The sequence below is a fragment of the Argiope bruennichi genome, chromosome 7 (genome assembly GCF_947563725.1).
Source record: "Argiope bruennichi chromosome 7, qqArgBrue1.1, whole genome shotgun sequence".
NCBI classification, from domain to species: Eukaryota; Metazoa; Arthropoda; class Arachnida; order Araneae; family Araneidae; genus Argiope; species Argiope bruennichi.
Genome location: NC_079157.1, coordinates 54,131,446 through 54,159,325, shown reverse-complemented (window position 1 = coordinate 54,159,325; position 27,880 = coordinate 54,131,446). Strand labels below are relative to the sequence as shown.

The 27,880-nt window shown below is 30.7% G+C and overlaps 1 protein-coding gene across 1 annotated transcript in view; it reads right to left on the bottom strand.

Annotated features, from left to right (window-relative positions):
- Positions 1-27,880, bottom strand: part of LOC129975377 (thrombospondin type-1 domain-containing protein 7A-like) — a 610,131-nt gene that overhangs the window by 110,804 nt on the left and 471,447 nt on the right. Inside the window, exons 11-12 of the mRNA XM_056088439.1 lie at positions 25,667-25,800; positions 16,806-16,961 (exon numbers count right to left, since the gene is read on the bottom strand). Of these exons, the coding sequence (XP_055944414.1) occupies positions 16,806-16,961; positions 25,667-25,800 (290 nt within the window). The remainder of the gene's footprint in view (positions 1-16,805; positions 16,962-25,666; positions 25,801-27,880) is intronic.

Sequence of the window (27,880 nt, the reverse complement as noted above, 5' to 3'; positions counted from 1 at the left end):
AAGAGCTCTCGTACTGCCATTAATTTTCTTGGCTTTTTAACTGTAAAAAAAGAAAAGAGCCAAGTGTCTAATGTTAGAGAATGGGCTTAAAATCCTATTACAATACAAATTCACTAAATAAGCACTACTGGTGCTTATATTCGTCGAGATTGAAGTTTGGTCAGGCGGAGTTCCTAGTGTTCCTTATTATTTAACCTCAGTTTTAAAGTGACAAAATCCATCACAAAAGATTTTTCACAGGATGTAAACTGTAACTAAGAAAAGGGCGAGCTGGCAGTGGATTCAAAACCGATTCCTTTACAGATACGTCTAATAAACAGCACTTGCTCTTGTTAAATCTGTTGGAATCAAACGTTCTCGGCTGTAGAATGACATTTACGTTGGTGGTGTTACAAATGCCGTCTTTACTATTCGACTTTAGTTTAATGTGGCAAGATCAATGCCAAGAGAGCCCCCACAGTGCGGTTTATTTCGGTTGTTTGATAGGGTTACTGAAGAAAAGGGAACACTGTAACGATCTGCGGGTGTGCTGTGTGGATTCATAATCGATTCCATCAGATATAAACCTAATAAATATGACATATATATTTTAAAATCGTTAGGATCAACCTTTTTCTGATATAGAGTCGAAGTTATGCATGTGGCATCTGAATTGTCCTTATTTGAAAAAGTGACTAGGTCGTTTCAAAAATATCCCTTATATAGTGGTTGCTCTGATTTGATTATTGTAAAAAAGAATGATTTGTAATTACCTACTTTTAGAAGGTAATTATTGAAAGCTAGAATAAATCAAAACTTTGCCACTATTATGCTGACTTCCTATTAGATTGAAAGATCGATTAAATCAGAACTTTGCCTCTGAGCCCACAAAAATGGACTTTATGCGCATTTTTATTTCATGGCGAATACTTTGAGGAAGTATGAAGAGGTGGTGAATCCATCAAAGCACTCATTATTTAACTTTGGCTCAAAATAATGAGGTACATTATAAAAGAACTTACTTGTAACTTTAAAGCGGTCTAATAGCCTGATAAATATTATATCTATTGGCAGGATAATATTTGCTAATACTATAATTATGCTTTTGGTTAAATAAGATTAGAAATATATTAATTTTAAAAATTGATAAGAAAATATTGAGATTCTAGCAAATGAAGCTCTTCTTCAGGAATAATCGAAGTCATGTAGGGCATTTCATCTAAAAACACTGAAATTTTTTCAAGAAAATAACATATAAGAAGTATAAAAATAAGATTATAATTTTTATTTACAAGAATATTGAGATTTTACTTCATAAAACCTTCCAATGGATTCTATCAGTATGTTAGAAAAAGACATATGACAACTACCATGTGAGAATTGATTCCGAAATAAAACACAAATGAAGTAAATTATTTACAAAAGTCTTGATATTCCTGTAAATGAAGCTTTCATATTGAAATTACTCAAATTATGTCAACAAATTTAACATATATGATCAGAAATGAAGCACAAGAAAGCATCAAATTCAATTTACCAATTTTAAACAGAAAATAATAACAAAACACCCATATTTAAATAAGTCAAATTCATCAAATACAGTCAGAGCTGTTTCTTTATTTAAATAGCTTTATTAAAATGCAGGTAATACGAAAACGCATCTGTGAGTTTAAGAAGCTTATCTCCAATAAAAAAAAATATATTTTCTCTCATTTTAGCTCATTTATAGCACAAAAGCTTAGGCACAGAAAAATTAGGCAAATTATTCTCCAGGTAGAAAATTGCACATTTGCATGCAGACAGGCAAAAACAAATTCGTTGAAAATCCGTATTTAGACAATAAATGCATTCGAAACATTAGTTTCTTTTTGTTGGAGCCTTCTTAATGAAGTCATGCAAGGACCTTACGACAATTTCTGTTGTTACAAAAGAGTAATTTAGAGGATTACTGCGTCCCATTTTGCTCTTTTACCCTAATAGTAGAACTCGGACCAGCGATATGCGTGTTAATAGAGGGACCGAAATTGCTTTTGCTTCGAATTTGTTCGAGAATGGAGGTCTTAATTTCAAATACATGTAGCTTGCAAATGAATGCGCTTTTGTATACAAGTTTAAAAAAGTTGCAAAGGTTTTTATTTAAGGAAAATAAATTTAATATTATTAAAGAAATGTATTCTTTTTTTCTTTTTTTTTTTTCATTTTCTCCATTTAACTATATATTTCCCCGGATAGTTAAAAAAAAACTTTGTTTCTAGGCTTAAATTCTGTAATATTCTGAATAAGGAAATGGGTTAGAATAGTTAATTTTAAATTGCAATTTTGCTACTACTACAATTGGAAATAGCATTCATCTGAAAGCAAGGATTAGGAAAATGGTTTATTTTTAACGTAATTTTTTTTTCGTTTTTCGTTTGCGTCTGTGTTTAAATTGTGTTAAATAGCTTTAGTTAAACCTTAACATGGGAATTGGATGGGATTTCTCTTTTTAAATTTCTGCTCGATAAAGTACAAGACTCTCAGACGACAACAAACCTGACATTTATCTAATTTTCATCAAAATCATATATTATAGTATTACTAGTAATGACGAAGTTAATGTAACATGAAGGATCAGAGAACGCGCAGAATGATTTTCACAGGAAAATTCGGATTAAATCATCAAGGGATTCTTAGGTAATGCATGTGTAGTGGTACCCGCATTTCCTCCACCCATTTTCCAAAATAATTTTAATTATCCTAAGTTTACTTTGCTATTCATCACCGATAAAAGAATCCATTATAATGTCCTGTCTTTATTAAGCTATAATGTATACATCTGAATATGAATAATGTCCACATAATGATGAACAGCTTAGTAATAAAAGATGAATGAATTGGTCACGCATGTTCAGATTTAAATTTCATTTAAATTCCGATTCAACGAGCAGGTACCAATGCTTCATTGAACCTTTCCAGTTTCAAATGAATGGTGATTTGAGATAATTGTTCCTAACATAGAGAAAGGTGGTTGAAACAGAGTTGCATGTGAATCGCGATGGACACAAAGGCTGTATTCAATAGACAGACCTTTGGCGAATGTATCTTTTGTACTGATGAGTACGAAACGATTAATTTTCAGTGAATAGTTTAAAGTGGAAAATACTGAATTTGGGAAATGAATTACAGAAAAGGCCTTGATGCGATTCACATTTGCTGTTTCAAAAGATTCCGAGAACAGTTCACCATTTGAAATTTTAAATAGCACATGGGTAACCCTCTTGTTAAGGGGGTATAATTCTGTTAAACAATGCAAAAAATATTCACAAATTTATGGATGTCATAAAATAAGGTAATAAAATATGCATAAAGTAAGTAAAATTTATTTTTATATGGAGAAAAAATATAAATCAAAAGATATTTATGACTTATTGTATGGATATCAAAGAATACTAGGAAATAAAATGTAAAAATATTCAAATTATTATTATAGTAACTAAAGAATAGACATATATATATATATATAATCGTCCACCGCTGTCTGTAAAGTAGACGGATTTAAAAAATATCTCGCCCTTTTGGTCTACATTATAATCAAATGCGAAATTCCAACTTTTGTTGGTCGTTTAGCAGTTGATTGATTTATCGATAAGCAAACTATTTTTAATTAATGAAATTTTAAATTAATTATTACAATTTTTATTTAACTAATGCGATTAATTTTTAATTAATCGAATTAATTAACTGTGGTTCGAAATTTCGAATTTCGTCCTAAAGATAAACTTGGTGTAATTTCAAAATGGGATATTAATCTAACAAAAGCACAATAGAATTCCAGAATTTTTTAATTTAATTTAACCGACAATTAAAAGTTCAAAGAGTTCCTTTTCTTTTAAATTTAATTAAATTTAGTGGGCAATATAATTCATATGAAAGAAATTTATCACATTATATTCCATTATTTGAATTTTCAATATGTATTTTGGTTACAATTTTTTCCAGCCTATTCTGAATAATCAAAAAAACAAATAATCTTCGATAGCTAGAGTCGGAGTTTCAAAAAAACTTTCTAAAAACAAACACAAAAAGCTGTGTTTAGTAAAATAATACTCTGAATCTTATAACATTTCTCCCCTTCGCAATACCACACACCTCAGTTAAGACTGTAAAGATCTGTTTGCGACTTGCGAAATGCTTTCTAACTTAATGCGATCCCAACTCAAATTGGCTAAAAATGCAGATGAACTCCAGAATTTGCTTTCATCTGCAGCGTGTTTTGTTTCTTTGTTTTTATTATTAGGTTTATTTCCACAGAGATCCAGTTTCTTACAGCCTAAATTCTCCTCGCCCACGAATGGAATTAGTTTTCGTCGCCATAACTGCAAGAAATAGGATATTATTTTCGTTAAGGTCTTTCCATAAAAATAAATTCATGGCATGGTTCTATCGACTTTTTGTCGAGGTATATTTCATATAAATGCAGCCCAAGGGTCTGTAAAAGCGTGATATTTCACTGGAATTAAAATTTATTTAAAACAAAAGGAAAGTGTATTAAGGGAATAATGCATTTCAATTAAAAATAAAGGTGAATATGTTTATGTTGGCCTACTATATGTCAAACTGTTTGATCCAGAGATACCAAATTTGGTAACTTTAATTTTTGGATGTTGGAAAAAAACATTTCAGAATTTTTAAAAAAATTATAATTAGAATTTGATCTAATTAAATATTAAACGAAATTTTGACATTCTCTCAAGATAAATTCTGAAAATATTAGGATAAACTAAATTTTTTGGCAGCTTCAAATTAATGAAATTTTTCAGTTTTGCATTTTTTATTTGCTAAAATATGATTTGTTTTAATAAATATAAGATAGCGTTTTGCATGCACACATGTATAATTATTAGAAGTTCATGATAAAATAAATAAATGTAAAAAAGGAAGGAAGTTTTTTTTTTTTTTCCAAATATACTGGTGAAAAGGTCTGTTTTCGCCGCATAAGTAATTGTAATTTTCTCACAAATATAATACCAAATAAAGGACGACTGAAAATAACAAATAAGTAAATGAAACCATGCAACCAAACACAAAGAAGTTTTCGCGACTACTTTTATAATACAAACACCACAATGAAGAATGCAAATCAGAAAAAAATCTTCGATAAAAAAAAACGACACCAAAAATTCATTCATTGTAATACTGAAATCGAAAAGAAAGCCGAGATAGATATTTGAGATAAGCAAATAAGATATAAACACAATCAACTAAGCCCTCTTTCTTCGTTTCCTTCAAAATTCCTCATCTTTATTCTAATCCCAGGCGCGGATTATAAACACTTCATCCAGAACACAAGACACATCCGAATAATTGACTAGGCTCTCTTACAGAGTGAAATACGAGAGGGGCAACTCCGAAACACATGGGGCGGCTTTATCAGTCGATGGGATGCAAATCTCTTTGTTCTCTTTTGCGCACTCATCTCCGCTTTATCGAGTATTTCGCATAATATCCTTTCTCTCGCCAACCTGACGCGAGATGAAAGGAAGTAAACACAATTTACCATCGGCTGCGATGAAACTGTAAGAGTTGTTTTCTATTCCAGTCAAACGAATTTAGCTCCGATGTAATCATTTTCGGTGCCCTCTTCCTATTCCAGAGGGCCAACTTTTCGTGGGGTAGATTATTCAAGGCATTACGAGGAACACTGAAGTAACAATGGTGGATTTTTGCGAAATTAATGAGGTTTGTATGACGTACAGTGGAAAGAGATTGAAACGGCTTGATGGTGGTCTTGTTTTGAGATTAGAAAGCTTCAGACTCAAAGCCATTTAGTTAGTATGTACACACTTGAAACTTCGAAAATCGTCCAAAATATCGAATATTTTTTTTTTATTGCTTAATAATGTTCTCTGATCTTTTAGCTTTCAAACGATACCAAGATGTTGTCAATATTCGAAATATTTCTCGAGTTATAATTATTTTTCTTGAGGTGCTTTCATTAAACACTCTAGTCACGGTGTTTTTAAAACTCATTTGATGAAGAATCATATTTTTCCACTATGTTGCTTCATTCAAACAATCATAACTCAACAAGAAATGAACCAAATACAGTTATTTATATGTTAAAATAATCTGTATGAAATAGCAGATGTTTTGTGCCTCAATCAAAGTTATTTTTATAGAAATAAATTTTTAATAGCTGTTTAAATGTTAAAATTACAGAAAAAATCTCGCTTTTTCTATTCATTGTTAATGAAAAAATTGTTTAAAAAAACTATACATTTTTATAACTTGTTTGAGGCAGACAACATGAAGACTAATATTAGGCATCATTTCCAACTAGAATTGTGTGTCTGTACAAATTAGAAATTAAGATATCATGTTTCAAAAAATAGGCTAATTAGCTCATTAAATATTATTTAATTAATTAATAATTAGTGTAATATGGTTTTTTTCACTGAAATGAGTTTGAACATATATTAATGAACTACTGTGAAAAATCTGGATTTTTAAAGTTAAAATTAAAAAAAAAAAAACTTCTAGTGTGGTCGTACATCTTAAATCTATCTGGATTAAATACTTTCTGGGTTGTGCAGGTTTGGATGGGGAAATATAGTCAAATATTGCTTAACAAGCATCGCTCATAACGAGTACAATTATGTAAGAAAACCAGCAGGAGTGGTTCTAATAAACGTGTCATGCCTGAAAACGCCTTGCTTGATACTGGCGTATAATAATTATTGGCGTGAATTTAGCATTTTTACTGAATCTATCGTGTCACCCTTGGCTGGTTTTGGGGCGATTAATCCACAACATGTGATTAACAGACGTGTTTTTCTCAATCGATTTAAATAAAGATTTGACACAGAACTGCAATTGTAGTAAAGAAAAATTCTCATACCTAATTTGATATATTTAAATCATTGCATTTTTGAATTATCGCGTTTACATGTTCCTAAAAGTACAGACCGACAGACAATCAACCCATAACTTATTTTAGCTTACACTTCGACAGTTCTGTACATGTATAAAATGTTAAATTGCAGTTTAAATTGTACCGAATCTTATCTTTCTAGCTTTCTTCGTTCTGCAGTTATCGTGTCAATATATATACGGACAGGCGGACTTCTCTGAGTAAATTTTAGTCAAAAGTTGATAGAAATTTGCAATTTTGGTATAAAGACAGTATACCAAATTTCAACCGTATTGTTCAAATCGTTTCTTAGTTGTCTTTGTCATAGACAGACAGACGGAAAAAAATATGTTTTTCGAACTCAGGGAAGTTTAAAACTTGCAGATTCATGAAAATCTCGTTCGAATTCAATTACTATATTTTCTTTATACAACGTATACGAGAAAGAAAAATGGTCTTTCGAACAGCGAACGACGAGACGATATTATGCACCTGCACCTTATTGTTGTTGTTGTTGTTTCTTATGGCACTTGCCATGGACAAGCCCGCTGTTCGAAGACAGCCGATTTAAGCCTGAGGGGGAGCGCCTTTTGTTTGTATAGTAGCGCCATCTAGGGTCAAGAGGACGACTTTAGCTACACACAGATCACAACCCTTTTCACGGGGCGGACTTCACTCACGCATTTCATTCACTCATCCACAGATCGTAATTTAGACCTGAACGATCACCCTTGATCCAGTACCCCCAGTGGTATTACTCTCGACATGGAGGACTTTGTGACAACAACAGATTTATACCAAATTTGGAAGCTCAAGCAAGAACAGATATCTTCAGATACTTTTCTTGTAAAAAATGTATGTGCTTTAAAATATAAATTTGTCATTATATTCGTTTTTTGGAATTTAACGCGTTATCCTATTTTCGATTAATCATTTAACGCGTATTTAGTATTACAATTAGGATTTGGAAACGAATTATGCTCGATAAGGAAGATTCCATTGCAATCTCAAGTTTCATCCTTATTATTTAACATTGTTTCAATATGACGAGAGATCAACACCAGAAGGACCCTCGCAGTGTCATTATTTTTCTTCCTCTGCTTCTGTTATTGTAAAGAAAGAAAGAACCCAGGTGCTTGATGCTAGAGACTGGGCTCGGAATCCTATTCTAATAAAAATTTAATGAAATGGAACGCATCATCCAATTTTATTCAGGCCATATGAAGAAAAAAAACCCCGAGTACTTTTTAACGAGTACAGTTTCAGTTATGAGAACAATTCAGGAACAATGGTTAAAACCAGGTTGCACAGCAGTCTTAAATTTCATCCTTATTATTTGACGTTGGTTCATATGACAAGTTTATTTTTTAAAAAAAGAGCTCTCGTACTGCCATTAATTTTCTTGGCTTTTTAACTGTAAAAAAAGAAAAGAGCCAAGTGTCTAATGTTAGAGAATGGGCTTAAAATCCTATTACAATACAAATTCACTAAATAAGCACTACTGGTGCTTATATTCGTCGAGATTGAAGTTTGGTCAGGCGGAGTTCCTAGTGTTCCTTATTATTTAACCTCAGTTTTAAAGTGACAAAATCCATCACAAAAGATTTTTCACAGGATGTAAACTGTAACTAAGAAAAGGGCGAGCTGGCAGTGGATTCAAAACCGATTCCTTTACAGATACGTCTAATAAACAGCACTTGCTCTTGTTAAATCTGTTGGAATCAAACGTTCTCGGCTGTAGAATGACATTTACGTTGGTGGTGTTACAAATGCCGTCTTTACTATTCGACTTTAGTTTAATGTGGCAAGATCAATGCCAAGAGAGCCCCCACAGTGCGGTTTATTTCGGTTGTTTGATAGGGTTACTGAAGAAAAGGGAACACTGTAACGATCTGCGGGTGTGCTGTGTGGATTCATAATCGATTCCATCAGATATAAACCTAATAAATATGACATATATATTTTAAAATCGTTAGGATCAACCTTTTTCTGATATAGAGTCGAAGTTATGCATGTGGCATCTGAATTGTCCTTATTTGAAAAAGTGACTAGGTCGTTTCAAAAATATCCCTTATATAGTGGTTGCTCTGATTTGATTATTGTAAAAAAGAATGATTTGTAATTACCTACTTTTAGAAGGTAATTATTGAAAGCTAGAATAAATCAAAACTTTGCCACTATTATGCTGACTTCCTATTAGATTGAAAGATCGATTAAATCAGAACTTTGCCTCTGAGCCCACAAAAATGGACTTTATGCGCATTTTTATTTCATGGCGAATACTTTGAGGAAGTATGAAGAGGTGGTGAATCCATCAAAGCACTCATTATTTAACTTTGGCTCAAAATAATGAGGTACATTATAAAAGAACTTACTTGTAACTTTAAAGCGGTCTAATAGCCTGATAAATATTATATCTATTGGCAGGATAATATTTGCTAATACTATAATTATGCTTTTGGTTAAATAAGATTAGAAATATATTAATTTTAAAAATTGATAAGAAAATATTGAGATTCTAGCAAATGAAGCTCTTCTTCAGGAATAATCGAAGTCATGTAGGGCATTTCATCTAAAAACACTGAAATTTTTTCAAGAAAATAACATATAAGAAGTATAAAAATAAGATTATAATTTTTATTTACAAGAATATTGAGATTTTACTTCATAAAACCTTCCAATGGATTCTATCAGTATGTTAGAAAAAGACATATGACAACTACCATGTGAGAATTGATTCCGAAATAAAACACAAATGAAGTAAATTATTTACAAAAGTCTTGATATTCCTGTAAATGAAGCTTTCATATTGAAATTACTCAAATTATGTCAACAAATTTAACATATATGATCAGAAATGAAGCACAAGAAAGCATCAAATTCAATTTACCAATTTTAAACAGAAAATAATAACAAAACACCCATATTTAAATAAGTCAAATTCATCAAATACAGTCAGAGCTGTTTCTTTATTTAAATAGCTTTATTAAAATGCAGGTAATACGAAAACGCATCTGTGAGTTTAAGAAGCTTATCTCCAATAAAAAAAAATATATTTTCTCTCATTTTAGCTCATTTATAGCACAAAAGCTTAGGCACAGAAAAATTAGGCAAATTATTCTCCAGGTAGAAAATTGCACATTTGCATGCAGACAGGCAAAAACAAATTCGTTGAAAATCCGTATTTAGACAATAAATGCATTCGAAACATTAGTTTCTTTTTGTTGGAGCCTTCTTAATGAAGTCATGCAAGGACCTTACGACAATTTCTGTTGTTACAAAAGAGTAATTTAGAGGATTACTGCGTCCCATTTTGCTCTTTTACCCTAATAGTAGAACTCGGACCAGCGATATGCGTGTTAATAGAGGGACCGAAATTGCTTTTGCTTCGAATTTGTTCGAGAATGGAGGTCTTAATTTCAAATACATGTAGCTTGCAAATGAATGCGCTTTTGTATACAAGTTTAAAAAAGTTGCAAAGGTTTTTATTTAAGGAAAATAAATTTAATATTATTAAAGAAATGTATTCTTTTTTTCTTTTTTTTTTTCATTTTCTCCATTTAACTATATATTTCCCCGGATAGTTAAAAAAAAACTTTGTTTCTAGGCTTAAATTCTGTAATATTCTGAATAAGGAAATGGGTTAGAATAGTTAATTTTAAATTGCAATTTTGCTACTACTACAATTGGAAATAGCATTCATCTGAAAGCAAGGATTAGGAAAATGGTTTATTTTTAACGTAATTTTTTTTTTCGTTTTTCGTTTGCGTCTGTGTTTAAATTGTGTTAAATAGCTTTAGTTAAACCTTAACATGGGAATTGGATGGGATTTCTCTTTTTAAATTTCTGCTCGATAAAGTACAAGACTCTCAGACGACAACAAACCTGACATTTATCTAATTTTCATCAAAATCATATATTATAGTATTACTAGTAATGACGAAGTTAATGTAACATGAAGGATCAGAGAACGCGCAGAATGATTTTCACAGGAAAATTCGGATTAAATCATCAAGGGATTCTTAGGTAATGCATGTGTAGTGGTACCCGCATTTCCTCCACCCATTTTCCAAAATAATTTTAATTATCCTAAGTTTACTTTGCTATTCATCACCGATAAAAGAATCCATTATAATGTCCTGTCTTTATTAAGCTATAATGTATACATCTGAATATGAATAATGTCCACATAATGATGAACAGCTTAGTAATAAAAGATGAATGAATTGGTCACGCATGTTCAGATTTAAATTTCATTTAAATTCCGATTCAACGAGCAGGTACCAATGCTTCATTGAACCTTTCCAGTTTCAAATGAATGGTGATTTGAGATAATTGTTCCTAACATAGAGAAAGGTGGTTGAAACAGAGTTGCATGTGAATCGCGATGGACACAAAGGCTGTATTCAATAGACAGACCTTTGGCGAATGTATCTTTTGTACTGATGAGTACGAAACGATTAATTTTCAGTGAATAGTTTAAAGTGGAAAATACTGAATTTGGGAAATGAATTACAGAAAAGGCCTTGATGCGATTCACATTTGCTGTTTCAAAAGATTCCGAGAACAGTTCACCATTTGAAATTTTAAATAGCACATGGGTAACCCTCTTGTTAAGGGGGTATAATTCTGTTAAACAATGCAAAAAATATTCACAAATTTATGGATGTCATAAAATAAGGTAATAAAATATGCATAAAGTAAGTAAAATTTATTTTTATATGGAGAAAAAATATAAATCAAAAGATATTTATGACTTATTGTATGGATATCAAAGAATACTAGGAAATAAAATGTAAAAATATTCAAATTATTATTATAGTAACTAAAGAATAGACATATATATATATATATAATCGTCCACCGCTGTCTGTAAAGTAGACGGATTTAAAAAATATCTCGCCCTTTTGGTCTACATTATAATCAAATGCGAAATTCCAACTTTTGTTGGTCGTTTAGCAGTTGATTGATTTATCGATAAGCAAACTATTTTTAATTAATGAAATTTTAAATTAATTATTACAATTTTTATTTAACTAATGCGATTAATTTTTAATTAATCGAATTAATTAACTGTGGTTCGAAATTTCGAATTTCGTCCTAAAGATAAACTTGGTGTAATTTCAAAATGGGATATTAATCTAACAAAAGCACAATAGAATTCCAGAATTTTTTAATTTAATTTAACCGACAATTAAAAGTTCAAAGAGTTCCTTTTCTTTTAAATTTAATTAAATTTAGTGGGCAATATAATTCATATGAAAGAAATTTATCACATTATATTCCATTATTTGAATTTTCAATATGTATTTTGGTTACAATTTTTTCCAGCCTATTCTGAATAATCAAAAAAACAAATAATCTTCGATAGCTAGAGTCGGAGTTTCAAAAAAACTTTCTAAAAACAAACACAAAAAGCTGTGTTTAGTAAAATAATACTCTGAATCTTATAACATTTCTCCCCTTCGCAATACCACACACCTCAGTTAAGACTGTAAAGATCTGTTTGCGACTTGCGAAATGCTTTCTAACTTAATGCGATCCCAACTCAAATTGGCTAAAAATGCAGATGAACTCCAGAATTTGCTTTCATCTGCAGCGTGTTTTGTTTCTTTGTTTTTATTATTAGGTTTATTTCCACAGAGATCCAGTTTCTTACAGCCTAAATTCTCCTCGCCCACGAATGGAATTAGTTTTCGTCGCCATAACTGCAAGAAATAGGATATTATTTTCGTTAAGGTCTTTCCATAAAAATAAATTCATGGCATGGTTCTATCGACTTTTTGTCGAGGTATATTTCATATAAATGCAGCCCAAGGGTCTGTAAAAGCGTGATATTTCACTGGAATTAAAATTTATTTAAAACAAAAGGAAAGTGTATTAAGGGAATAATGCATTTCAATTAAAAATAAAGGTGAATATGTTTATGTTGGCCTACTATATGTCAAACTGTTTGATCCAGAGATACCAAATTTGGTAACTTTAATTTTTGGATGTTGGAAAAAAACATTTCAGAATTTTTAAAAAAATTATAATTAGAATTTGATCTAATTAAATATTAAACGAAATTTTGACATTCTCTCAAGATAAATTCTGAAAATATTAGGGCACAAAAAGAGATTTTTATATCATTTTAAAATTCAAAAAAATTTCTTTCCATTGATACTAATTTTTTGTCGTTATTTTTTAACCCTTTTTATTTAATTTTGTAATTTTATTGTATTTACAACCAAAATTTCACATAGGAACAAAGAAATAGCAAAATAAATTATAAAAGGTACCAATTGTTAGAAAAAGCTCATCTTTCCTGGGATATAATTAGATGTTTAAAGTTATAGACAAAAAAAAAATCGAAGGAATGTACACTGCATAGAACAGTGTAAGGCTTCTACCATAATATGAGTTTTATGTCCCTAAAAATGTGAAATTTAAAAAGACTTTTTTGAGGGAGCCATCAAAACTAATTTACAAAAAAATAGTAACCATTAAATCCGGCGAACCCTAGTTCTTTCTTTTAATAATGTAATACAATTTTATCACGAACAAGAGGACATCCATTTACATAAAACTATAATGTGCGACACATAGTAGTCGTTCTTATTACTGATTGCAGAATGAAAAAAAATCAAAAGTGAAAAAATCCGCCACAGAAAATTCGAACTGTCAAATACGTTTCAAACATTCTCACTGAGCATTTTCATAATTGTACGCCAGTGTTTCGCTTGGCTAATGAATGGAACTGCAATATATTATTAGAAATGCTTGAAGAAGACTCTTCATGTCAGCAAAACCTATATTCAGATGAGAGCAACGAATATAAGAAACATGAAAGAAATAACCGTCAAATACAAAGTTTAATCGAATGGAAAATCGGCCTAACTATGATTATTAGGATTTACTATGATTATTATGATATATCTATGATTATTGATGATCGTCTGAAAAACAGATTACAATCAGCTCATACGGATTGTCATACTCTATTTTTTTCACCCAACACTTTTAATCTCTATTAAAAAGTTTGTAAAATGGCCTTGGTTAAATACAAATCTAAAATAAAATTCCGGATTAATAAAGCATTTTAATAGCTTACATGCACCAGAATGTGTATGATTTTAAACATACAAAATTAATTTTATTCTTGATTTGTATTCTAATATATATAATGTATATGTTACGGCCAAAGCCCGAAATACGGCCAGTTCGCGAACTGGCCAAGAGGTTTGGCCAAAGTCCGAAATACTTGCAATTAATGTTGTATTTTCTACTTTGGCTGGCCATTACGCGAAGTGGCCGGGAATCCTTGGCCAAAGTCCGATGTGATAATCTATACTTATAAATACAGCTCAATGCATGTTTGTGCGCGCGCGCGCGCGTGTGTGTGTGTGTTGGCGCTCTACAGTCCAAACCGTTTGACAAACAGTTATCAAATTTGGCATATATATACCTTGAAGTTCGGAAATGTGCACCCTGGAGCGATTTTTTAAAATTTTTAATTAGAATTTTAGTTAAAAATTAAGCGTAATTTCGGCGTTTTATCGCTATAACCAGAAAATATTACAGCACAAAATCGATTTTTGCATCAAATTAAAGCTTTTTTTAATTAAAGCTTAAAATTTAATTTATAAATTATGATTAGATTAAATTATGCTAAAATTTAATCTGAACGAGCACATCAAATTAAAAAAATATATATCTTTTATCAACGTGTTGCCATCACATTGATAGAAGTTTAAATTAAAAAATAAATCAACTATTATTGCAAATTTAATAAACAAAATTGTAATTTTCTGCAGGTGTCTGTATAAAATGAAAAAAAAAATGAAATAAGATATTTTCTGAAAAGTAAAAGGAGGAAAAGTTTTCTATGAGCTTTGACAATACCTATATTATTAATTCAATAAAACAATTTAATTTAAGGCAAACATAGTTTAATATACTTAGGATAATCATTCTAATCAGCTACCATCAGCTAATTTGGGGCATACATTTGCTAACAAAATGGTCTAAATTAACTAAATAATTATATTTAATATAACTTTAGTCAATAAATGCTCCGATGAATCAGGAATTTTAAATTTTTACATAGGTCCTCTATCTTTTGAATCATATTTAACAAAATATTCTTGAGACACCAATATTTTTAATAAAAATTGTTGAACTCCAACCAACTAAATCATACTAAAACTGACTGATTAATGAAATTTCAATATCACACTTCTATAAATAAAAACTGGCGATTTTAGACCACTTCACCGACTGTCTCAATGAAGATACGCTAATCCTCTGCAGGGTTTCTAGACAGTGATTGGCCTGTGATTATAAAAATGATGCATAAAAACTTCATAAATCGGTCAGATTTCACTGCTGAACGACTCTGATTTCAGTTTTCATATTTAAAAAAAGACATGGTTAGCTTTAATAAAAAATCTTTTATATTGATTGCAGTTTAACATTTCCGCTTTAGTTTAAAGTAGAAATTTTATGGATACTGACAGAACATTAGGGAAAGTAGTACAATGAAACAGAACTGTTTAAGGCCTACATAAAAGTACGACTGAATCATATAACTACCAAAATATGAAGCTCAAAAATATTTTGCAGAAAAAGCTACTAAGAGAGCAATTTACATTAATTGAAAATTTTAGCGATCATTAATACTGGTGAACCGGCTGGTCGCCAAAGGCGACTAGTGGTAAATAAATATAATGACATTCATGTATAAAATATAAATAAGGACATGTTGTAGGAGAAATTCGACAGATGGCGCCAACAAAAAAATGTCTTTAACTGATATTAATAACAAAACTATATGTCCTTCATATTTGTTTTAATTAGCCCTTATTTTTGTTATTTGCCTTTGCAAAAAATTTCATATTTTTTGAAGCGACATTTCGGGAGACAGTGTGATCTGGGATCTTTAACATTAGGTCCATGGAGCAGAAAAAGACTAAGGATCACCCTAAAGGTAATTGAAAACTGAATACTCAATTTGCCTTTGTATTCATACATGATACGCAACGCCTTTGCTCAAGATATAATTATTTCATTTTGAAGGGCGCAAATCTAATCTTTACGCTATCACGTTGTTAAAGTATACACGTTCACTGAATAATTTCTATTATGGCTTTAATATGAGAACAGAATAACACGAGATCATATTTTTATATATTACAAGCTTATTTTTAACTCAGACGTGTCACTTACATTTGAACTCGTTTCTGAAACAGTTGCACTTAAAAAAAAACAGTACACAGAAGTACTCATTTTTAAATACTTCATTTTTAACAGGGTGTAAAACAATGTGCTCTTGATTCTTTTCTTTCTACTTTGGCCAATCGTCCCCAGCCATTTCGCGAATTGGCCGGCCAAAGCCCGAAATCAAGAAAAGATCGGACATTGGCCGGTAAGTTTACAGCAACGTTGGCCAGATCGCGAATTGGCCGGCCAATTCGCGATCTTGCCGATTTCGGGCTTTGGCCGTAACATATACACGAGAGATTTTGGTGGTTTTCATTACTATTAATTAAATTACTTCCTCAGGCTACTAATTCAAAAGCAGCTAAGTTTCTCAAACTTTACTTTTGACTATCTTCGCAAATTTTGCCAATAGTGGGCAATTAAATATGATTTCATAAATAGAGAGATTGTGAGATTGAAATGTTAATTTTATCAAAGTAATTTAATTATTTATAATTTTTATATAGTCCTTAAGTGGGTACAACAGTTCAGTAGTCAATACACCAGTCCTATAGCAATATGTGTGAAAGTTTGTTCTCATTTTTAACTTAGGGTATTATAGTTTTTCCTCTTTCATAATTTTGTAATAAATCAAATTATTTTTTTCTTTTTAATACACTAATAAATTGTTCTTTAAAAATTTTCATTTTCATTATTTACAGAAAGCATTCAGATATAATTGAGCTGCTCGGCTTACCTTTTTGTTCGTAGAAATTCTTCTTGTTGGTGAAGGAGCACGGTCCCCAGCGCGACCAGTGGGACACCTGGCAGTCTCTCCTACATGGAACTTCACATCTCTGAACTGCTGACGGTCGAGGCTCCCTGCAGTTCTCATCACTCACGGGTACGACATCTACAACAAAATCGCCAAGATTAAAGAAAATCCGCCAAGACTTATAAAATCAAAACAAATTATACATGGATACGATGAAGCAGAATACATTTAATTAAAATGAATATCATGATTTGTTTCTCTTGTTGTTTCTATCAGTGATGTACTCAGGATTCTGGATTTCAACCTATCTCCTTGTGTCATCCTTAAAAATATCCCTATTGTAATTGTAGTCGATTGAATTGAGCGAGGATAGAGTCTGGGACCTTGTGGTTCACAGCCGAGTAACAAGACCACAATGCAAAAGCAATTGCTTGTATTTCGTAGCTGTTATCTGGCTTATAAGCTTTTCACTACATAATCATTAGGGAAACTTCATGAAAATGTGACAGTAGCTCTATGGCAAGTAATGATTATCTGTGGGAGCACTGTGAGATTTCTTTGACAATGTATTTTTGAATAAAACGGAAGTGGCAAAACAAATAATGTATTATAAATTGTTTCAATCCGGTTCACATGAAGCAATCTAATTTTTGTCTGCAGAATATGCGAGTAGAAACAACATAAACAGTGGACTGAAATGATGCAATACTTGTTTCTCAGCTCCTCTATATTAATTACTAGGAACGACTGAAAATCCAGTAGAATTTTCACAAAAATTATCAGAATTTGGAATAAATAACGAGTAAAAATTATATAGTAGGTAATAGCTGGCAAAATTTTCAAATAGTATTTGCATTTTTAGTTTTTAAAAAATATCCATTTTGTAGGAAAAAAACACCAGGTCTTCGAAAAATGCCTATAAGTACTTTTACATTCTTTAGAATTCTCAGATAAAAAAAGTTCTCTCTTTTTAAAGCATTATTCTACAATTTCAAATAATCAATTTAAAAAAATGAATTTATTTTTTGATCATTGTTAAGCTCGCTACCATTATTTTTAAAATAATTTTTGAAAGTCAAACCAATAAAATAAAATATTTTTTTTTTCAAATTAAACATTCCTTTTTTTTTTTTTTTGAAAATCAATCATTATGATACAGGTTTGAAATCGGAGAATAATACTTTAAAAAGAAGAGGGTTTTTTTTGTTTTTTTTTTTTCAGTTCACGAATTCTGACGGATCGAAAGGCACGAAAGACTTATCGACGATATAATTTTTTTCGTTTAAGAACTGCTTTTAAAAAATTAATGCCGATGCAGATTTCAAGTTTCCAATAAATTATTATTATTATTTTGTAGTTTGTACTTAAAAGGAATTCTAAAAATTTATTTCAAATAAAAAGGGAAAAACGGAAAATTCAAGATTTCCATTTAAAAAAATTACTCCTTATCTAATAAAGTTACCATAATGCTTGACGATTCATTTTATAGTTCTTTTTAACACTTAATACTTTATAATTTAGATATGCTCGCTCAGATTAACAACATTCTGTTTAAATGCCGAAAACTAGTATTTCAATTTCTATCTCATTTTTATCTGAACATATCCAGGTGCAAAGATAGCAGCTTGTTTCGAACTGCATGAGATTTTTCTCATGCTGAAACATAATTCGAACTATGAGAAAATAAGCGTATGAAAAAAAAAATGTCTTTGGCGAATCAGTGATGTTTATTACCCTGCAAAAAAATCTCTTCACTGCCCTAAAACGGAAATACCTATCATAAATTCACCCTGCATTTACAGATTAAACTGTAAATGTCGGTACCATTAAGACGTTTTGCATGCAAAAAATTATTTACAATGAATTTGAACTGTTTAGAGTTCCACATATTATGATCTGCATGAATTTTTTTTATCAGATGTGAAAAAAAATTCCGAAATATTTATTATTGATAGTTAAAAAATGTTATTGTTTCTTTTTCTTGCTCTTGTGAAACATGGGAAATTGAAAAAAGCTGTGTTGCTTACTAAGCTACGGTGCAAAAATAATTTATCATCTTATTAAAAGAATGGAATCATAATGTGCACTTTCTAGGGTCCATAATGCATCTGCAATTTAAGAATTCACAGATATTATTTCAATATTTTTACTTTCGCCCATATTCAGTGTTTTTTAAAAAAAAAGGTAATTCAATTAAGAAAAAAGTTAATTCGACTTCGAGAGTTTAATGGATTTCCACCTTTTAGAACTCTTTGATGCAAAAAAAAAAAAAAAAAAAAAAAAAAAATGAATCTAGAATTAAGTTAGTTTTTAAATATAACAACTCTAAAGTCCATTAGATTGGGTTGATTAAATATGATACTCTATATTTACACCGAAATTATAGAATTCTATAGGTTTGTCTAACAGTTAGTAGGTGATCAGGAGAACAATATCAATATATAAACAATTAAACAGATAAAATATCGAACGTGATATATTTCTTACAGTTGTATATCTACATACAATTTTTGAACAAATGAATTAGTGAGTTGATGCTGTTCGATTTTGCTATTTATGCAAATTAATCAGAAAAATTAATATATAATAAATCATTATTATTTTAAAGTTGCTCGCCTAATGTTCAATCTCGGATTTGAAAACTCTTTGTTCTTTTGCGCATACGTTAGGAGGTGCTTATTTAGTCAAAAAAGGGTTCAGAGGAAAGATGAAAGGAGGAGATGTTTACATTTAGCAATAGTGTAAACTCGGATTCTTTGCGGAATGAAGAGACGTAATAGCAGCTCATCATAGCAGCGTATCACCCCTTACCGAAGTATAATCATCTAAAAGCGAGTCTTCGCCTTAAAACTTATATTATGTCTTTTTTTTAATTGAATCCATTTAAGAGAAGATTATCAGCCTGCATGCGAATAAACGCTTAAAACTCAATAACTTTAAAAAAGCAGCAAAATAAATAAAATTACATATGTGGCTTTCAAACAAAAACTGTACATTCATTTCAATCTAGCCAAACCACCTTGCTCATTCGAAATATTGATTATTCTGGCTATTAAACTTTTAATATGGAATGCATTCATTTAAAATCTTATTATCTCATAAGATTGAAAAATATAAATTTATTGGAATCAGTCGATTACACATTACAGGAAATTAAAAAGTGCATATAATGTGAAATAAAGCGAAAGTGAGAGATCTTTACTTTGAAAATAATATTTAAAAAAAGATTTGTTATCTTAATCTTAGTAGTGACAAAATAACTTAGTTGAATAGATTGATTTAACAATGAAAATAATTTTAATTTCATCATATAAAAACATTGCTACAGACTTTTATTAAATTAAAGTCTAAATAAAATCATTAAAATTGCAGAAAGCATTTTAAGAAGACAAACTATATGTTTAAAGGTAATTTTTATTTATTATTTATTTTTGAGATAATGCAACATTTATTTTCGAGTATGCATTTTTTCAGAAGATGTAACTGTAAAGTTTCACACACTAGTTTAGTTTTTAATTAACCTTAGGACTTCGAAACGTTGACAGTATTGTGAAGAGCATGTGCTCCAAATTCGATCCAAGAATGTATAAAAACTGTAAACTTGTATAAAAAAGCATACAAAAGTGATTTAAATAATTATAATAAAATATTGCCTTTCCCGGAGCTTTATTTTCATAATTGTCATTCGTACACATATATTTCCGATTATACAAAAATAAATAAATAAATAAAAGAATAAAATTTTTAATGAGTTAAGCATTTATGCTATGTATTTATGAAATAAAAAAATCAATTTTACAAAAAATAACGAAATTTTTGAAAATAACATGAATGTTTACCATATTTGAAAGGTTTATGTAACTGGAAGTATAAGTCTACAACTGATAATTGTCCCATCTAAATAAAATTTAAATTTAGATTAAATATGATGAGTTGAAATAATACATATTTGATCTTCCAAAATACTTTTTTCTACATATTTGTTTCTCTTAATTTTACTAAGGAACTAAACGTAAAATAGTCTTATTATGGATTTTGTACAAGAGATAGCCTTCGGTGGTCACATTACTGCCGATCTTTTATCAACAGCGCAGCTATTCGCTTATATTATTCTAAATTGAAAACGACGGCGTTTGGAAAATTATTAGTAATTCTTCAACAAGACGTGAAATGAAATCACATTAGTCTAATGATAATTTAATGCGATTTTTACTAATATGAAAGAAATTAGTTTCTTAAATAGAGCTGAAGAGGTTAATTATATCTGTGTCCTGGTATTGATTCGCGAAATGGTATCAGACGTTTCATAGTTTCAAATTCAATCGTCCCAAAAAGGAAAAGAAGTTAAGTAGCTTCATAATGGATTTTGGTGGAGATGGAAAGGGTCAGAATTTATGACTGAGATAACTTCTAAATTCATGGCACTAATGAAACTGAAAACTTTAATTAAGGCCATCAGGATTTGCTAAGTAGTTTCTGATAAATTAATAAGACAGTTAATATGGAATATCAGATATTTAAAGATGAAAATGAATGATTTATTGTCTTTTTTTTAAATTTAAGTCGATTTCACTTTCACAAAAGGAATTTCTTTTATGTTCCTGTCACTTATGTTGAGTAAAAATATTAAGTTTAATTCCTTAATATATTTATTAACGGGTGTGGTTCCCACTTCAGAGAAAACGCAAGTGTAATAATTATTTAAAATAATATTTTTTATAATGTGGCACTGTATATTTATTTTATAATTATGAATGCTAATTTAGCATCATTTTCTTTCAAGTTGGCTAAAAATTGATTTCTCAAAATTTTGAGATAGAATTCTTGGCAATATTACTGTTTGAATATTTTTTTCATGCTTTATATGCAAGAAAATGAAATAAGCAAAATACAGGATATATAGTTGAAGGATGAAAGAAAATTGTTACTGCATATTTAAATCTAATTATTATTTATTTTTGTTTCTAATATGCGTGTGAGTGTTCACTATAATTCTATCTTTTATATTCAATTTGGTACAAACATAGGGCTAAATAAAAACATACTTATTAAGCATCAAAGTAAAAAAAAAATCAATTATTCCCATCTGATTGACGAAATATTAATAGCTATTTTAATTATTCCTTAAAACTTCCAATAATTATAATGATCCCTATAAGCCTAAAATAATAATAATAATTCATTATCAGTTTTCTATTGAAACGCTGTTTAATAGATCAATTCCGAAATAACTATTTTACTATAAGTTATTTTATAAATTAATTATTTTATCAAGAAATAATTAATAATTACTCACTATTCTTTTTGTAGTTAGCCAAAAGCCAAATTTTGCACAGTAGCTTCTGAGGGTAAAGACCCCTGAGCACCCGAGGGCAGAAGTCCGACTTCCAGCTCAAATGAAGATAGCACACACCCACTCGCTTGCACAACCCCTTTTTACAGGGGGGGGGGGATTCGTTCAAGCACCTCACAAAGAGAACACAAGGAAGAGAACAACCATGCCCGAATCAGGACTCGAACCCAGAACGCCTTGATCACGGGGAAGACGCGCTATCCTTAGGCCAGGACGTCGGCAATAACTCACTAAAAATTCACTTTATTTTATCAAGAATGGAATGAATTCCCCTTAGATTCCATCCTAAAACGAACCTTCATCGACTTCCATCTCATTCGTGAATTCTCAATGGTCATTGTAATTAATCCCCCCCCTTTTTAACTATTAATAATCATTTAATTTTTTATCATCATTTGTCTCAAGTTTTTGTTCAATTATAACATTTCCGAAATATCTATATATTTCATTCCATCTATATAAAATAAAAACAGCTTTCGTTAGCTTTAATCTTCCATTAACCACTCAGGTTTAAAAGATATGCAATGCATATAAATTAGATATGCAATACATGAAAAATCCCATAAATCCGAAAAATTTCCTCATCACTCTCAAAGTTGCCCCAGATACTAAAAGATAAATATTTTCTCATTGGAGGATTCTTAATGGCCATTTCAAATATCTTCCGAAATACTTCAAAATTAGTATCATTTTTTATTTTTAGTTGTCTTTTGATTCGCTGTCCGATCGCAGCAGCTCCGAAATAACTATACATTTATCATTTCATCGAGAGAGGGAAAAAAATAGAAATTCTCGTTAGATTTCAACCTAAAACAAACCTTCCATCCATTCAAATTGCCTATGCAATGCACGTAAATCCATCCAATCCGAAAGATTCGCTCATCACTATCTGAGCGGGTCGCGAAAACCCAGGATGGCCTCAAGAACAAAAACACCAGAAGAGCACAGAAAATGAAATTGAATCACGTTTATTAAGACCGCTCTTCACCATTGACGTCACGTCTACGAAGCCGTTGCCACCGACCCGAAACAAAAGCTCTGGGAAAAAGAGATTTATGGAGTTTTCAGCGGACTTTAATTTGGGGGATTATTGTACCCACGACAGTAAATATCAATGAACTTCGATTTTTGGGACTAAGCCACCCATCTCTTCGGGGGCTGAAAATTGATGATACCCGGGACGCTTTTAAAGATAAAATAAGTTCGATAGACAGCAGGATATCCTGGAGGACATTATTATTTTGCTACTTATTCCTGGGCGACCATTAACGCGTGAGAAATGGATAAGTTATGAGCTGCGGAATGGAAGGAGGACATTTATCCTTTTTGCAGGAAAGGGCGCTAAGTCGGTCACGTAAAAGGTACGTTTCGGATTGCTGAAGCAAATGGATACACGGATGCAGTTTTTTGGCAAGCAACGTATTATTTAAAAAGAAATGGTTCATTCCTTCTGGCATATAAATTCGGATTATCTGCTTGCAGGAAAATTGTTTTGTCGTCAGAAATGTAGGAATTTGCAAATTCTTGTTTATAATGAATACACTGAGAGTTATAGCATGGTACGTTTTGGTGAACTAACATACGCGTCTGTCATGTGGTAAGTGGAGTATAAAAGAATTTTACGAATGAATCGTGCCTGTAAACAAAAAAAAATCACAAGGCTTTGCAAAAATATGAAGTCTGTCAAATTGGTTCGATTGTTTTTATAATTACATGAAACATAATACCGCTTTTAATGCCTCTATACTTGAAATCAGAACAACTGATACCTTAAGCAGCATGATAGGCACGGTGGAATCTTTATTAAAATGATTTTTTTATTATTATTATTAAGAATACCTCAGATTCGGGCTGAAATTTTACATTAAAGAAGAGAGTGAAAACTTTCTAAATAAGTAGTAAAATGTCCTACGAATTAGTTATACAATTTTCCAATTAATTTAATTTTATGGTTAGAATGTGATATTTACAGTGATTCTTAGAGGTAGCCAGGTCAATGACGATGACAATAATGAAGGTTTTGGAAAATCCAAGAATTCTAGTTCTATCTCTGTTATACTCTGAGATCTAAAGATTCTTTTGAAAAATTCCATATTCTGTTAGATACCTATAGCCGGCAAAGCGCTCATATGGAAATTAATTCTTTCTTTGGAGCGGTATCCCACTTTAAGCTACGGCGCTGAGCGAAATTGTTAATATTTTAGTAGCGATTAGGAGTCTGCTTGTGTGTTATTAATTTCTACAGATATTTTTTCTTGTGTACAGATCAGCTATACGTTTGTTGCGTGTGTTTCATATTTTTTGTGGAAAAGGCGACCTCTGCCTTTATCCACCTTGTATTAAATTTCAAGAAACGATTTTTGCGACAATACTTAAATATATATAAAAAACTATTCTACGCTACACATATAATTCACACATTTGTGGCGTCTTGTATATTTGAATCCCATTTTCCCCAGCTCTTCTGTTTTCTCCTATTGCAAGTAAACATTTTTATTAAATAATTATAAACCACTTGTTCATACGTAGGTGCATATATAAACAACTATAATTTTTTCAGTAGTGTCTATAGTAGTTTAAATGCAGCTTGGAATGTCTTTTCTCTATTTTTCAAAGCACCAAGGGAAAAGTAAGAGATATAATAGAATATTCAGTCAGGTAATCACTACAAATTCATTGCTAAAAATTACTACGACTCTTACAAAGTTCAGAATTTATTTTAATAGTTTTCAAATGCAACTAAAATACGCCATTCGCCAAGGAGTAATCGAAGAATACACCCAGGGGTGGATATAGGTATTTTGAGGCAAAAGTCATTTCATATTATGAGGTCCCGTTTATAATAAATGGCTGATTTAGATTCATAAGTCAATGTTTTTTTAAATATGTTAATGCTTTATTTTATATAATCTTTTCTGTATTATGTTAACTTTAATGCATTTTAACATGTTATTGCCTTATTTAAGATTAATACTTTTTGTATTCGATTAACTGTAAACAATTGTATTGATTTCTATTTCTCTAAAATGGCCAGCATTCTCTTTGTACATAGTATTATTAAAGAAGACAGTGTTTAGAAATATACTAATAATTAAGTGAACATGATAAAACATAAAAACCTGAGGAATCATACCTGTTAAAGGATTATCAAGGGATTGTCTATATATATCTAAGGGATTAAAGGTTAATATATTTTTATATTAATATATATTAATATTTTATTATTCATAGCATTTTTTACAGACTTTTTTTTCAATTATGAAAACCAAATATTTTCCTTTATTGGTGAGTATGCGAGAAAGTTTCGGAGAAACCATTCATAATGGTGTATGTAGTGCGAATTCATATTAATGAGGCTTAGTCTCAGATTTCGGACAGTAATTGTATGATAGAATTTTGGAAAACCGGATTTCGAGGCCGCAACCTCTGAGTTCTAGATACATATTCAAATCAATCGCTGACACACATACTATAATGAACTTGTACTTACCAACTGCTCTGACACAGGTAAGATTCCTGTACTGGAGACCATTTCCACAAGTGGGTCGGATTATTGTCACTTCACCGTGAAAGCCATGTAAACGAACTTCACAAGAACTCCATTCCAAGGGAAGCCACTGGTATCTGAAAAAAATACATTGGGTATTTAAATATTACGACTAAAGAAATATTCCTTTATGTGATGAACGCAAGGAGGCACATATGCTCAGAAGAACAAAGCTGAGGGGTGTGAACTTTACTCATAAATTTGGATTGAATTCCCAATGATGAGCGTTACAACACCCAAACGTGATCTAATTGTGACTCTTAAGATATTTATTGAATGTTTTCCTTTTTTAATTGTTTCGTATTTGTATTAAATTACTCTATTTTCACGCCCTTAAAATAATTCGAGTTGAATTGATTTAATTTGGAAAAAATAAATAAATTATGAGACGCTAAAAGCTTCTGATGCTACTTTCTTACAAAACAATTTTCAGAAGTAAATAGATTTTGAGTTAAATTTTTTAGCAGTAAATACATTTTGTTCTCTAAGAGGCTTCTTTTTATAATGTTTGGCAACCACAAATAGTTATCCTCCTCTTTAATATCTGGATGGATTGAATGACCGAATCGAATTTCATATTCATCAGATTCTGAAGTCGACGCCAAATAGTCCCCATTATGAGCACCTCATGTGCCGACTATTAGTACGAAGGTATGATCCATTTCTGAAAATGGGATTATGGGGTAAAATCGACCTTATTGACCACCAGGGAAGCAAGAGCATGTCAATGCATCGGGAGTTTCTAGTCTCCATATCTCAGATGCCCCCAATTTAGTTATATTAATGTCCCGTTTTAAAGTAACACTAGGGCTATTTTGGAAGGACTTCGTAATTTTAAACAGCTCCTGAACGACGAGGACGACGCCTGAGCTGTCGCCCTTCTCCCCACTCTCCAAAATTCCGCGCTTCATCAGCGATTGGTTATTAATTAACAGGATAAATGAATTGAAGTTAATTGACAGGATGTCTGATCCCGGCGGATTTAACGTGCACCAGAGCCGCTTATACGACGGTTCTTCGTTGTAATTGGGTCTCGAGCCTGAAATCCTCCGGTTCCGAAGTTGATACCTTACCACCAGGCCATCGTAGCCTCTAAAATTCCCCCAAATGTAATTATAGATATTAATAAATTGAAAATTATTCCATTTTGTAATTATTCTGAGACACTGAAAAATATAGCACAGTTCATTTTAATTAATATTGGTTGTAATTTAACACTTAGTGAATTTTTAGAGCCAATTCACATCCTTTAAAAAGATACACATAAAAAAATTACGTTCGAATGTAGAAATTCAAAATTTAAAAGTCTAAAAGGTACTGAAATAATTCCTTGTTTTTCTATTTCTTTTAAATCATAAATAAATTAAATGATGCATTTGAGAATTAAGCATCATTTTTTAATTTTATATATATATATATATAACACAAATAAAATTTGATGAAGTTCAATTTAAGAGGAAATCCCGCCTATTTTTAAAAAATTTTTTCTTTTCTTTGAAACTTTAATTAACCCAGTAAACTTTTTTTCTCTTTTATAAGTTTTGGAAGAGCTTCGCATCATGGATTTTCAACGCAAAGGCATAGGATATTTTTTTCAATTTTTTTTCCTGAGAAACTACCTCCCTGTCTCTCCCTCTCTATACTTTAATGTTTGAAAGCTTCAAAGTATTTTTTTTTATCTTACCGTCCAATTCGACGGCGCCATTTACTAAAGGTGCGCTCAGCTAAGCACTTAACAACTTTGATTAAAGAAATGTACCACAAAAAAAAAGAGCAGGTGGAGTTTCTTCGTAAGTTTGTGCAGTTTTTCTTCTTTTTCTTTTTAGTTATATTTAACTCAATAGAATGTTTGATTAGATGACAACATTTATCTTTTATTCTTCAAGTGCAGAAGTTCTGTATAAAGTTTAAAATCTTAAATTTAATTAAATTTTCATTCAGCGAAATTCTAACAAAAATTTTCTGAATTTATATTAGAAGATTCTGCTATTAATTTCTTACTCAAACTTTTAAAACTATTTTCTAAATGCTTACAGATGTTAAAATGCTTTGAAGAAGGTTCAGTGCAGAGGCGTAACAAGACATGACGTCTTTTTACTCGTCAAATATTTAGGATGAGCTTGTCAAAAGTTAATCTCATCATTATCATTGATCAGA